Below are 12,996 nucleotides of genomic sequence, written 5' to 3' on the forward strand. Positions count from 1 at the left end.
ATGCAAGCAGTGAGCTCAGATAGAATTAGCAAATAATAGTCTTTGATATAACTTGCAACCAAGGTTGGATGACAGTTACTTATAGGCTATTATCACCTCATTATAGAAAAACAGACTTCATAGCAATTTAACACAGCTTGAATTGTTATTCACCGGTAACACATCAAAGAATTGCTGCAAGTTAAATGATTTATAAAGGGAAATATTTGAATGTCTCATTGAAATGAGTGATGAAGCAGACTAACACGTGCAAGGCAGCGTATGAAAGTGACACTTTTGTTCGTGCTGAGCTTTCTTAGAGGTCTGGGCTCAGAGTAACCCCTGGCAACAAAGCATAGGTCCAAGGTGCACACAGCTTCCACAAGGACGCGGCCCAAACCCAGTGCGCCTGCGTTTGAGTTTCCCCCGGAAGTACATCCACGCACGTGTAGCATTTTGACAACCTTGAAAAAGACTCCAAAACAAATAGCTTGCAGCTCAGAGATGCCGGTGAAGAAAGTTCTGTACGTACCTCTTGCCCTTCTATATGTGTTTAACGTGAAATATTCGCGTGGACTCCTCAGTTAACGACTTAAGGTCATTAGCCACAGATCTTTGGTAGATTGGCTAGCTAGCAGTGCCAGCTAACGTTAGCAGCCTCCCAGCTGTACTGGAATGTCTGAATGTAGCCATTTTCACACAGTGTTTTCATGTACAACATTCCACACGTATGCACGTTTGATTCGTGGTTTATATGATCACCGCGAAAGTATTGTAACGCTACGTAACCCTTCTGTAGTCAACATTAGCCTGCTATGCTAAATACATAACGAGCAGTGTCGTCGTGCAGCAGGCGATTTTACAATGACCACTGCAGTTGAAGAAGTTAGCTTTTCACACTGGTAAGACTCCATAAATCAAGATAAAGCCCGTATACTTCAAATGTATGAGCCAGTTTCTTATATATACCTGATGATCTGGGAAGAGTACGTCCCAGTAGTACAACGATGTTCACAGTATAAATGGTACGTTATTACTCACTGTGAATGAAGAGGTGTGCATGTGTAAAACAGATCTAGCGCCCATTTTAATCCTTTAATTGTATCATGCTGGAAGTTGTCTCAAAGTCAGCTATTGCTAAAGGTTGGATAGCTTGCTGGTGGTGCTTGTATGCTGGTAAAGATACATATTATTTAATCGCAGAACAAACTCACATCAAAGCACATAGTTTGATTTGTTAAGTACTGAACAAGCCGCACTCACTGGTTGTATACTGTGGCTTCAGTTTACAACTTTTATAAAGCTCATTTAAAAAATAAACATAAATCTCCATAGATTTTGTGTGATTGCATGAAACAACTGTTGCATGAAATCTTTCTTTTCTTTCAGACACTTTGTCTACCAGCATGGCAACCCTCAGCTGAGGATCTTCAGACCCAACTGGTTCATGACGCTGGTGAGGCCGGGGAAAGAGCTGCCCCCTGACACTGCACAGTTCCGCATCCCATTGGAGTGAGTTTGCAACAGACTTCTCCTGTAGTTGTGCAGAGATGCTTTAGAGTAGAGCTCACATGAACTCTCTATACACACACACACACACACACACACACTACAAAAACGTGTGGTAGAAGTGCAAGTACAGATACAGTACAAAGGATAAAATTTAAAAGCAAAATGCAAATAACTGGTAACTGTGTGGAGCCCTGTGTTACAGGAAAAACAAAGGTACAGTTATAAGCTCTTGGGCCAGGATGTTTAGCATCAACATGACTATTAAATAATTCTAAATCCTAAATTCTGTAGAAGTCATTTTAGGGAATAGTAGGGTGCTGTGTAAACACATATGTGATGAAGGCAGTGTTGCGGTTCATAACTCGTTTTCTTCAGACTATTTCACCCCCTTCAGGTGAAAGAATAGAACTACACACAATACAAACCAGAATGCCTCAACTGCACCTCATGCAGATGTGGTTGATGTGTGTTGCATTGAACACCGGAGTATTTTTAGAAAGAGGGTTAATAAATGCACCACTTTGATACCTGCTTGCAATTAAAAAACGATTTTTAATATTTTATAAAACATTTTCTGTGGAGCTGAAAATTTTCTCGCAGCGTCTAATCAAACCAACACTGTCAACACTGGTTTTTCACTTAACAATTCTGATCTAGGATTGAAGTTCCAGTGTACACAGTAGTCTGAGCATTGATGGTTATCATACTGTCTATATTTAATGATTAGAAAAAGTAGCTGGACGGAAACTGTCACCTTTCACCGCAGCATAAACATCTTCCTGGCTCCTCGAACCCCTTTCAGAAATGCTTAATTGAGAAAAAAAATTTTTTAGACTTAAATTCTTTTCAAGTTTTATAGTTAAGTCAAGTTTTTAAACAAAGCACATTTCATACAGCAACCCTAAACTCATTGTGATGGACAAAATAGATAATAGTTGTCACACATTACTAACAACAACAAAAAATACTTAAACATTAAAAAACAACCTAAAAACATTAAATAAAAACGTACATGATGACATTGTTAAGATGTTGATGATGACAACGATTGTTTTAAAGTGTTGATTTCAAACTTCACTGATTTCAAACTGATTCCCAGGATGATAAGACCTCTTCTACTGAGGGATCTGTCAGGTGTGTATTCAGTGAGCATGTCATCAACATAGGCATGAGCTAGAAGACTTGATAGATTTAAGAACAATACGGAGTATTTCAATACCAGGCTTTTGATTGATGGCGAGTCAGTGAAAGGAGGATAAAATAGAAGTTATGTGTTCAGACCTTCTTGGATTTAGCCAGAATTCTGGCTGCAGCCCCCTGGATAAACTGGAGTTTATGTAACACCTGCTTTGTCAGTCCAGCAAAACAAAACATTGCAATAATCTAGTCTACTTGAAAAGAAATATACGAAGCAGCTTTTCAGAGTCTGACTGTGATAGAAAACATCTCAATTTAGACACGTTTCTAAGATAGTAAAAAGCAGTCTTAGAGATACCCGCTATGTCCTCCGCAAAATTAAAAATTAGCATGTAGAATTACACGTAAGTTTTTGGCATGCCCATACGGTTTAACTGACAGACGAGTTAGAAAAAGATAAACTACGCGCTTTAGAGCCTTGAGACTTGCTAACATGTCTTTTACAAAAGTTGTAACAGAGAAGTGATGATGCAGTTTACGATTCAAGGACATTTACTTTAAATTTCTGTGCCATGGTATCTGTTCTCTGTAGGACCATGTAGTCGGGTATTACTGTACCCACTGCAACTACATTGAAACTGCCTACAAATGCAGCTCCTCTCTGTTCCAAGCATCTGACGTAGCGTGGCTGTCAGCTTGCAGAAGAAAATGCGCGCTCTACACGCTGGCCGAAGCAGGTTTCATTGGGAATACCAGTCTGGTACATGATCACTGTCACAATGAACAGACTGGTCTTTCCCAGCTGTCGTCTTTACCACTGTGTTTTCAGCTGGGTGGATGATTGTTATCGCAGGGGCCCAAACCTGAGCCTTAATAAAGACAGATAGAACTCTAGGGACTAAACCAACTTGTAAAACAAAATTTACTGTCCCTATGAAGAATTAAAATATAGCAAGCCAATGCCCAGTGAAGGCTGTCATTTTTACGGCAGGACTTAAAAAGCTTTTGTTGTATTTGGCAATTATTTTGCTTTTTTTGTGATTTAATTATTACTATTGTTAGACCATAGTCGTTCATAAATTTGTGCTAAATTTTTTTGGAGTTCCTCAGGACTGTTATGCAATGAACATATGTTTAACGTTTTAGGCTGCAATCATTTATTTTTACTGGCACTGACGCCCTCTTGCTGGACAAATAATTTGCATTTACCATCATGGCCACAAGGTGGCGTGACCACCTCAGCGACAGAAATCTGAGGTATATGTCCTCAACAGTTGAGACAGTTCTTAGAAGCTTATGGCTGTCCCTACTCTGATTCAGTGAAAACTTGTGAAAGGCTTACATGAGCTATAGTTTGGGTGCTGAGGGTGGAACTACTTTTTTGGCACTGTATAACTGCCTGCCAGGTATCCCACTCAAAACACGTTAAAGACCCAATGCTATCATCATTATCAGGAAAGAAAGGTTAAATGTTCTTGATCATTCTTCAAACCATGTCCGTTGGAGTATAGAACCTGACTATCCTTTCTTTCATGAACACTCCCTTCCAGGATGCTGTGTGTCTACACTCTAATTGAAGATACGTCATGCGTGTGTGCATGCCTGTCATGCGTGATGCTGGAGTGTGCGATGGCAAGCTTCACACCGTGCTTATGCGCACTGTCTGTAGGAGTTTTAGTTAATAGACATTACATTTTTGTCAACCCTCAGTCACATATCTGATAACATCATGAAATTAGTTTTGGAACGGAAGCTGGACAAACCACCTCCTGACACAAAGTGATTGCAGCGAAAACAAGGCACTATTGGGAGGTGTTACGATACAGTCCAGCCAACAGAGGGTGCTTTGACGTCTCCTGTTCACTAATATCAAGAAAAATAGAGAAGCCTGTGCTTAGCGGCCACGAGACTGAAATAGCAAGTTCACCGTGAAGGTTTGTTTATTTAAACTGAGCCTATGCCTCGGCTTTGCTCCCCTTCACTTTAAGCAGGTGGCCAACAACATTTGTGAATTTGGTAGGGCTTGTGAAGAGCAAGCATTCATTTTCCAACACATAGCCTAAACTACACTTACACATTTCTTTGTTTTGGTGGCATCCTTTATTGAACCTTTGTGACTTTATATCAGACTGCAGCAGCGCTGTGCTTGAGGTTCAGAAATGACATGGGAATCATAGCCTGAGTGGATGCAACTGCAACACTTGGTCCTTTGCAGAGCATTGCTGGTGAAAGCTAACACCAAGTCTACCAGTACTCTACTGAGCAATCAAGGATCTATCTTCTACTCTTTGTTGGACAAAGGGAAGTGACAAACATTTGTCTGTCATATTTGTCATTGGTGACATGAACGCTGCTGATGACGGCTGTCGCGCACTATTAAAATAAATTTTTCAACTCAAGCCAGTCAGTGACACCACTAGGTTCTGTGTGCACACCAGTACTCCCTATATTCAGGGCTCAACATTGAAGATCGCCCAGTTAGGTGAAGGCTAAACAAGATTAATCTCTGGTTTCCGGGGCTATTTTGCTTGCTGAACATGTTTCGTTCTACAAGCGACACAAAACAATCTCCACTTCGGTTGTAATCATCCAGAGCCTCATATTGTTGAAGAGACCATTGCTGGGGAAATGGATGGGGGGGGGGGGGTCGTCATCCCTTTTTTGATTCGCATTGACCCTGATATCTCTGTCCTCATTTATTGAGGTTTGACCTTTAATTATTTTCACCTGCCTGTGTGTGTGTGTATTTGCTTTGTTTTGTTTTATCTTGGAGTGACTCAATTTGTTGGTGTTTTGTGGAAAAATAATTGTGTTGCAAAGGCCAAGAGGAGGTCCTTACTTGTCTACCCCTAACAGTGATGAGTTGATTTGACTGCCTCTGTTCAGACATGGCATTAATTTGCATCTTAAGCAATCAAATCTTGCTTTTCTGGTCAATATGAAAATGAATTATTTGTGTTGTTTTTAACTGGTGGAAGGCAGCAAAGCACTTCTGATGTTTAGTGTGCCATTAGAGACAAAACAACCATCAAAAAATCCGAACGATAGAGAATGGGCCGTGTTCCAGGCAAACCAAATTGACCAAGATGTTTGACAAACTCCTAATGTCTCTGTCAGTTGAGGACAAAAGAACCATTAATCTCTACTCTTGGTTTAAACATTTGTGTGGTGTGGTATTTTGCACTCTCTTGTTTACAATAAACCTAACAGTGCGGGGGGAAGATGGGGACATAAACATTACGATCTCAGAGCTGATTTTCCAACAAGCAAGTGCTTGTTGGCTGTTCAATGCTGGGTTTTTGTTTTGAATTTTCAGACATTTTGTAATGTGATAATGACAGTGGTGGCATGTGAGTCAGTCAGCCCTCTCTTACACAGAGGACCTTAATTGAGTCAGTGGTCCTTCAGTATGGCCCATGTCACATTTGCATTCATTTTGGTAAAAGAGGCCACATGTTACCCGGACCAGCTGTGAATGTGACCTCCAGCTTTGATATCAACGCGTCCTGGTGCATTCACACCTGTGCTTCTGTCTGTCCACTTGTGATTGGATCACCCAGGATGCATCGTAATACCAGGTCTGAGCAAGCCCTTTGATCCGAGGTCACTGAGGTGAGCAGTCCTCCTGCAGGCAATGAGGGATCCAGATCCCACACTGGTGAGAAAAATTGAAGTTTGAGGTAGATCATCTATGTGTCTCTGGTAGGGTTTAGACCGTAATCTGTTCATCCAGGTGCCTGGCCTCCTCGTCTCATTCTTGCCTCTAGTCTGCCAAACTCCGAGGGTGCTTATGTAATTTTGTTTCTGTGTATGTGAATGTGTGTACCAGGTATTCCTCATGTTGTGGGGCCACAGCTCTGTACTCAGCCAAATTATGGGCACTCTACCCCCCTTTGCGAACAAAAAGGAAGATGACCATGACCATGTTTGGTTTAGGTTAGGCCAGCGGTGGTTATGGTTAGAGCTGGGGTAAATCCCAAGGAAATGCATGCGGATCAATTTAATGCCCACTAAAGTATGTGTGTGTGGACTTATTTAACTATAATTTTGGGGTCTGGAAACCTGGAGCCCACTAAACTTGTGGGGTCTGACGTGCTTTGTGGGCCACCAGTTAGGCCAGGGAAAGGGTTAGGAATGCAGTTATGATGGTTCAGTTAAGGGGAGAGGTATTGCACATGAATGAATGGATAAATGTCAATGATGTGTCCCTGCGAAGACAGTTAGATGAACTGTGTGAATACTTGTCAGTTTAAGAGAATGGTGTGCGTCATCATGCGTGTTTGTGTATACACAAAAGTGGCTATGTGATGGGTTCAAGGGAGTTTAGAAGGTTGTGTAAGGACTTTTATTCTTGTAGTCCCGCATGCCTGGGAAAGGCGCATGGCTGATTGATATGCGGCTGGGGCCTCACTGCTTGATGCACTGTTATTTTGTACTTTTCATACACACACTGAAGTAAATGGACACACATGGACAGAGAGTGACACACAACAAATATCACTCCCACTCTCAGCTTATTGATGAGTCATTACAACAGTGTAAGCGCTTGTAGTTATGACTCGTAAGGTAGGCAGTGTTAGTAAGTTGTTGTAGTGCTGAGCAGCTGTTGATGAGAAGTGGTAATATTGGCAATCTCAGGTCTGTTACTCCTTTGGCCTTTGTTTCAAAAGTCCATTTTCAGTCCATTATGATTTTGCTCATATATATATATATATATATATATATATATATATATTTGGAGTGATTTCTTGGTAACAAGTTCATGAAGACTTGGAGCAATAATGATATATGGCGCTGTTGGAGCACGAAGGATTACAGACTTCTACTTCAGCCCAAAGGACATCAGTTGATGTGGTTGTCCTTCCATTTGGCCCGGGGCACACTTGTGTTCACACTACTAATAGAATGGTCCAAATGCAGACCACGTCTGAGTGTGGTCTGAGGAATCATACCACAGTGCTTCCACATTAACCACATTTCCATCGATGTATTTCAATACACATTTTGAAGTACTGCATTGAAGAATGCAGTTGTAAATGGCAATAGGTGAAGGAGTTGAAAAAAGGCAGTTGTTTTTTGGTTTTACTTTTTTGAAAAAAGAGTACATGTGCAAAAAAAGAAGCTGGAACTCCCCATTTTGAATAAGCTCATTTAACCCACATGAACACCCAGCTGTTTCCGTTGCTGTTGTCTCCATGGATATTCCCAATCCATGTCTTCATCTCTGGACTGCGTGCAACTTTTCAATTTTAGCTGGCAAAAAGAACAATTACATGTCCAATTAGGGGTGGGAGGTATTGGCCAACTGTCGAAATTTTCATTATACCGTCCTACCGTGAAATACTATTATGTCATCAAATTGCACATTTGTTTGGCAAAATGGCTGAGAGCAGTGAGCGCATGGAGGAGGAGGAGATCGTTAAAAAGACTGGTGGACGTAGATTGTGTGGACATGGTTTGGATTTAAACTGTTGGATCCTGAGCAGATAAACATTATTTGCGAAGTAGGCCGGGCGACAGTGATTGCACAGAGAAGTAACACAAGCAATCTGTTCCACAACCTTAAGACTAAGCACGTTAGGAGTATGAGGAAAGCCTACTGTTCCAAGTACGGGCGGCACGGTGGTGCAGTGATGCCAGTGCAGTTAGCACTGTCACCTCACAGCAAGAAGGTTCGGGGTTCGTGTCCCAGCTCGGGCATGGGATCTTTCTGTGTGAGTCTGCATGTTCTCCCTGTTCCTGTGTGGGTTCTCTCTGGTACTCCAGCTTCCTCCCACAGTCCAAAGACATCAAGAGGGGACGAGGCTGACTGATACTCTAAACTGACTGTAGGTGTGAGTGTGAATGGTTGTCTGTCTCTATGTGTTGGCCCTGTGATGGACTGGTGACCTGTCCTATCAATCAGCCTCGTCCCCTCTTGATGTCTTTGGACGGTGGGAGGAAGCTGGAGTACCAGAGAGAACCCACACAGGAACAGGGAGAACATGCAGACTCACACAGAAAGATCCCGAAGCTCAAACCTGGAACCTTCTTGCTGTGAGGTGACAGTGCTGACCACTGCACCACCGTGCCGCCAGTACTTGGGACATGATACATGTATTTCTTTGGCCCTTATTTTTGATGCTAGAGGCGGCAAGGCTTATATTGTCTGTGGTCACAGAGTGATTGACTGACTGTCTGAGTGGACAAGTTTAAATGTGCCGGCGCAGCATCTCGACTGGAGTCCTCTCCTATGTTAGCTGAGGGCGATACAGGAACAAGAAGAAGAGAGTTGTTCATTGACATTTTTCCCACACTACAGTTGCTCCAAACTGTGGGATATTGATTTTCTTTCATTGTTGAGTTTTACATCTGCTGGACTCTTCAAGCTGCAATACTGTTAGGAGCAGAATTGGTGCCTGTAATACACCACTCTCGAATGAGACCCAGGCAGGCCTATCTAGCAATCAAAGCAAGATTTTGTAAACAAGACTTGTGTTGAGCTGATCATGGTGATGACGCCGCTAACGTTAGTAATACTGTAGAATGGCAAGTTCACGTCAGCTAAGGCCATTACAAAACTTCTGTTCAAAAACAAATGAAGAAAAAGAAGCTAGTTAATAACCGGAAACTTTACACGATAAAGTCAATATGCCATGTAATCGTCATCGTCTGGATCGTTCTTATCCGTGATGCTGGCCGTATGCAGGTGCTTCTGCTAGCTGCTGGCGTTCCGCTAATGTAATACCTCTGCAGAAGATGTTAGCTTACACATTTTAAAAAGTTTTTTTTTTTTTTTCATTTCGTTCCCACAGCGTTCGACTCACCATTACTTCTCTCTGTAGAGTTGGTGATCACGACAACAGAATATCTCTCTCTATAACTCACTATTCATTTATGTTACTCACGTACCGAGCTTTAGTAACAACAGGCTGCGGCGCAATATGGTCGTTACTTTTAAAAGTACAGTTGGGTATCCAAACCTAGTTCTCAAAAAGCTACTGATACCCAACCCGAGTTATAAGGTAGTACGCAGTTGATTCGTTTCCCTGTTTCTCCGATATGCTCTACCTAGCAGAGTATTTTAAATGGTTCATTCATGCCTGTTCAGTGCTACTGCTAAATGTGTCAAAAGTATTAATGTTCATTCACTTTTATATTAAAATTTCCTTGCATATTTGTAGAGTAACTAATTTTCCATCTTTTGTGCACGTCTCCCTGCTCTCCCCCCCCCCCCCCCCGTCTCACCCTGTGCTCCGGCGTTTCTTGTGTTTTTCTTGAACGCTTTGCAATACATCTAAAACCTATCCGTGTTTGCCGCTCTTTGTTTGAGACACCTGGGCTGCGATCTCTCTAATTCACGCTAAAGGGAAGCATTTGTTTGTGTTTTTGATTGTTCTCAAACCTTTTGTACTACGTTAGTATTTCCTCTCTGTTCTACAAAGAACATCATCAAATTTCTAGGTTTCCTCCCACCTCCACTTCTTTTGCCTCACCTGGCATGGCCAGAAGCCAGCACTGACACACAAAGACAGGAGTACAACACAGAACATTGTGTTCAGTCTGACTCAGTCACATTTTATGCTACTATTCTGCCTAATAACTATGTAATCAGACCATGGTGTGGTTTCTCACTGTAATCTGATTTGAGAAAACTGACCCTGCTAAACAGCAGCTCACATTGTCTTTTCACTCTGACAATTGTACAATACTGCTTTGATCAGACAATGTTATGATTACCACGGAAATAAATTTTTTTTTGTTCGGTTCAAGTTAAAAACCAGGTCATTTTTCAAGGTAATGAGCATAATGATTGTTTCTAAGGAAGTCATTAAGCAAATCCATTGAGGAGGTTAACAAACTGTAAAGATGTTACTGACTTTCCTCTGAGCAAATAAACACAATGGATTGTGATATTGAAACTCCACTGCATATGAAATTTAATTCTTCCTCGGCAAAACAACCAGCCACCAGGGGGCAATGTAGATGTTTTGGCTTCACTTTTGGGGAGCTGTCATGCAGCTGCATGAGCACACGGCAGCAGCAGCCTGTCCAAAAATGTCTTGAATGTTTTTGCCGTAGTCCCGTGTAGAAGAGAAATACAACAGAGAGCAGACATGCAATAAGAAAATTAATAGTCTGGAAAAGAAGGTGAAGAGCTTGTCCCTTGAAATGGATTATTATCCGTTGTTTGGAACTGTTTCATATTTAAGTGATCTGAAGCAGGAATAAATCATAGCCAATGGAATGCAACTAGCTTGTTCAGCCACCTGAGAAAACACCACAAACTGCCGCTCAATGAATATATGAAGGCCAAGAAGAATAACTTCAATGGCATTACCTCACGGAATCCCCGTCCTTGTCCAGTGTCAACAGACATCAATAACAGCGGCACTTTGAAACGCATCACCGTATTCATCCAGCTCAAAAAGATAGATTGACTTAATCGATTCAATCACATTCCATCCAGCCAAGGATATGTATTCAATCCACTCCAGTTGATGAATTATGTGGTTTGAACAAACAGTGAAACTCTGCACACACGCGGATTGCTGCCGCTTGATGGAAGCTAGGCTTGAATTGACTACTGTCCATCATAAGGACAGACTTCAGTGTGCTAACGCTTAGATTTGATTTACTCTTTACATCTTTCAGTGGGTGTTCTCTTGAAACATTCATCTTGAACCCGGTCAAGCAGGTGATTGGCAGCGTATACGCCGTCATGTTTGCGAGTTCCGAGACTGAGGTAAATTTTCCGAAGTAGCCTCGTGGTGCTGGTGGAGTTATGTCTGGGGTGACATGTCAGGGCTATGAGCCACAGCTGCAGATCATCCAACTGAAAATGAATGAGTCACATTGTTGTTCTCTTTTTCATTCAACGTAATTTTATTTATTTATTTTTTTTACTGTTGTGTGACGATGTTCAGTCTCAGTAGCTGAGAACGTCTCTGTACCCCGGTAGCTTCCTAGTCACCAGACTCGATCTACAATCTCAGTCTATCAATGTGAAGGAGGGACTCTGCATTATGAAATGCAAATGATGCCTACACCCACAAGTGAAGAAACTTTAAGCACTGACCCTTTCTCTCTCTCTCAAGGACTGTGAGACACTTTTTGCTTCTTTATTTTGTCTCTTACTCTTTATTTCATTCATCATTTTGATAAAACTTTTGAAACACAAGAACACGTCTGCAAACATGAAGTGTTGGGTTTCTTTGTTGATATATTTTCCTGAAAGAGATGCATGAAAGAGGATTTTGTCATGATAAAATAATCTTGGTGACCAAAACAATTGTGAATTTATTTTCCTCTGTGTGAATCTGGACCAGACTAAATTCGGAGCTGGTCTGGGCTGCATGTGGCCACATTCTTTCAGCACTGCATACTCAAATGTGTCCCAGGCCACATTTAAGGATAGGCAGAAGCAGAGGTTTGTACTATTCAATTCTCAATTCGCATAAGTTGGCTTTGTGCATGATATCTGAAGATGCCAAAGCCCACAAAGACTTACAGTATTACACGTCAAACATCTTGGGCTAATTGGTTTGCCTGGAACATGCCAAGGAATAGACCCAGCCTGTATTGTGACTCCCGATGACCTTTTACTTTGATCTGTTTCTTTCCTTTTGTCTGACCAAAACCCTAACAATAAATGTAATCCTTCACACGCTGCTCTTATATTCTAAACTTCTCGACTGTCTCTTCTCTTGTCAAGTCTCAGGTTCCTGAATGGCTCTCCCTCTAAACCAAGTCTGCTATTATCATCTTGATACTTGGTGTTGAGCAATTCCTGTATATGCATTGTCTGTGTAGATGGGAGGGTTAAGGTAGTCGGTGTGCGTATCTCCACCCTAACCTGACAATGGGGCAGACTGACAATGAGAAGTGCTTTCTTTGGCCTTTCATCTGTGCAGAAAACAACTCTCCTGTTTCATTCTCACCACTAAGCCACTCGGACACATTGTACTTTGATGTGTGTGTGTGTGTGTGTGTGTGTGTGTGGGGGGGGGGGGGGGGGGGGTTGACTGTTTGGTGCAGCTTGGATATAAAACCCGCAGTATATCTATTGAACAGTACGTAGAACCATAAAACCAAACATTACATGACATATGAGATTGTGACATGAAGTGGTCAGCCCACCTTTGGCGATCACCTCCGATGTTTGGCACTGTTGTTGTTGTTTTGGTTTTTTTCCCCTTGTTTGCAACATTACATAAATTTCCAGCTGTTTTGGCATCTGGTGTAGGAACATTTCATACTGCTACATTTCTTAAAAGGATCAACATTAACGTGTGAGATTTAAAAGGGGTTTTGGAGTCACCACCAAGTGGGTCTGCAGTCAATACAGGGCAGAGGATTTTGGATGACGTGATGAAACATCTTTTCTGT

General features: G+C 41.8%; 1 protein-coding gene across 1 annotated transcript in view; it reads left to right on the plus strand.

Moving 5' to 3' along the window:
* The first annotated feature begins 345 nt into the window (after positions 1 to 345).
* Positions 346 to 12,996, plus strand: part of mrpl23 (mitochondrial ribosomal protein L23) — a 43,791-nt gene continuing 31,140 nt past the window's right edge. The window contains exons 1-2 of the mRNA XM_086207708.1: positions 346 to 503; positions 1,369 to 1,491. Coding sequence (XP_086063834.1) covers positions 484 to 503; positions 1,369 to 1,491 — 143 coding nt within the window. The 5' untranslated portion in view covers positions 346 to 483. The remainder of the gene's footprint in view (positions 504 to 1,368; positions 1,492 to 12,996) is intronic.

This window comes from Aulostomus chinensis, chromosome 7, assembly GCF_037954235.1.
Source record: "Aulostomus chinensis isolate RoL2024-O1b breed Wild chromosome 7, RoL_Achi_v1.0, whole genome shotgun sequence".
NCBI classification, from domain to species: domain Eukaryota; kingdom Metazoa; phylum Chordata; class Actinopteri; order Syngnathiformes; family Aulostomidae; genus Aulostomus; species Aulostomus chinensis.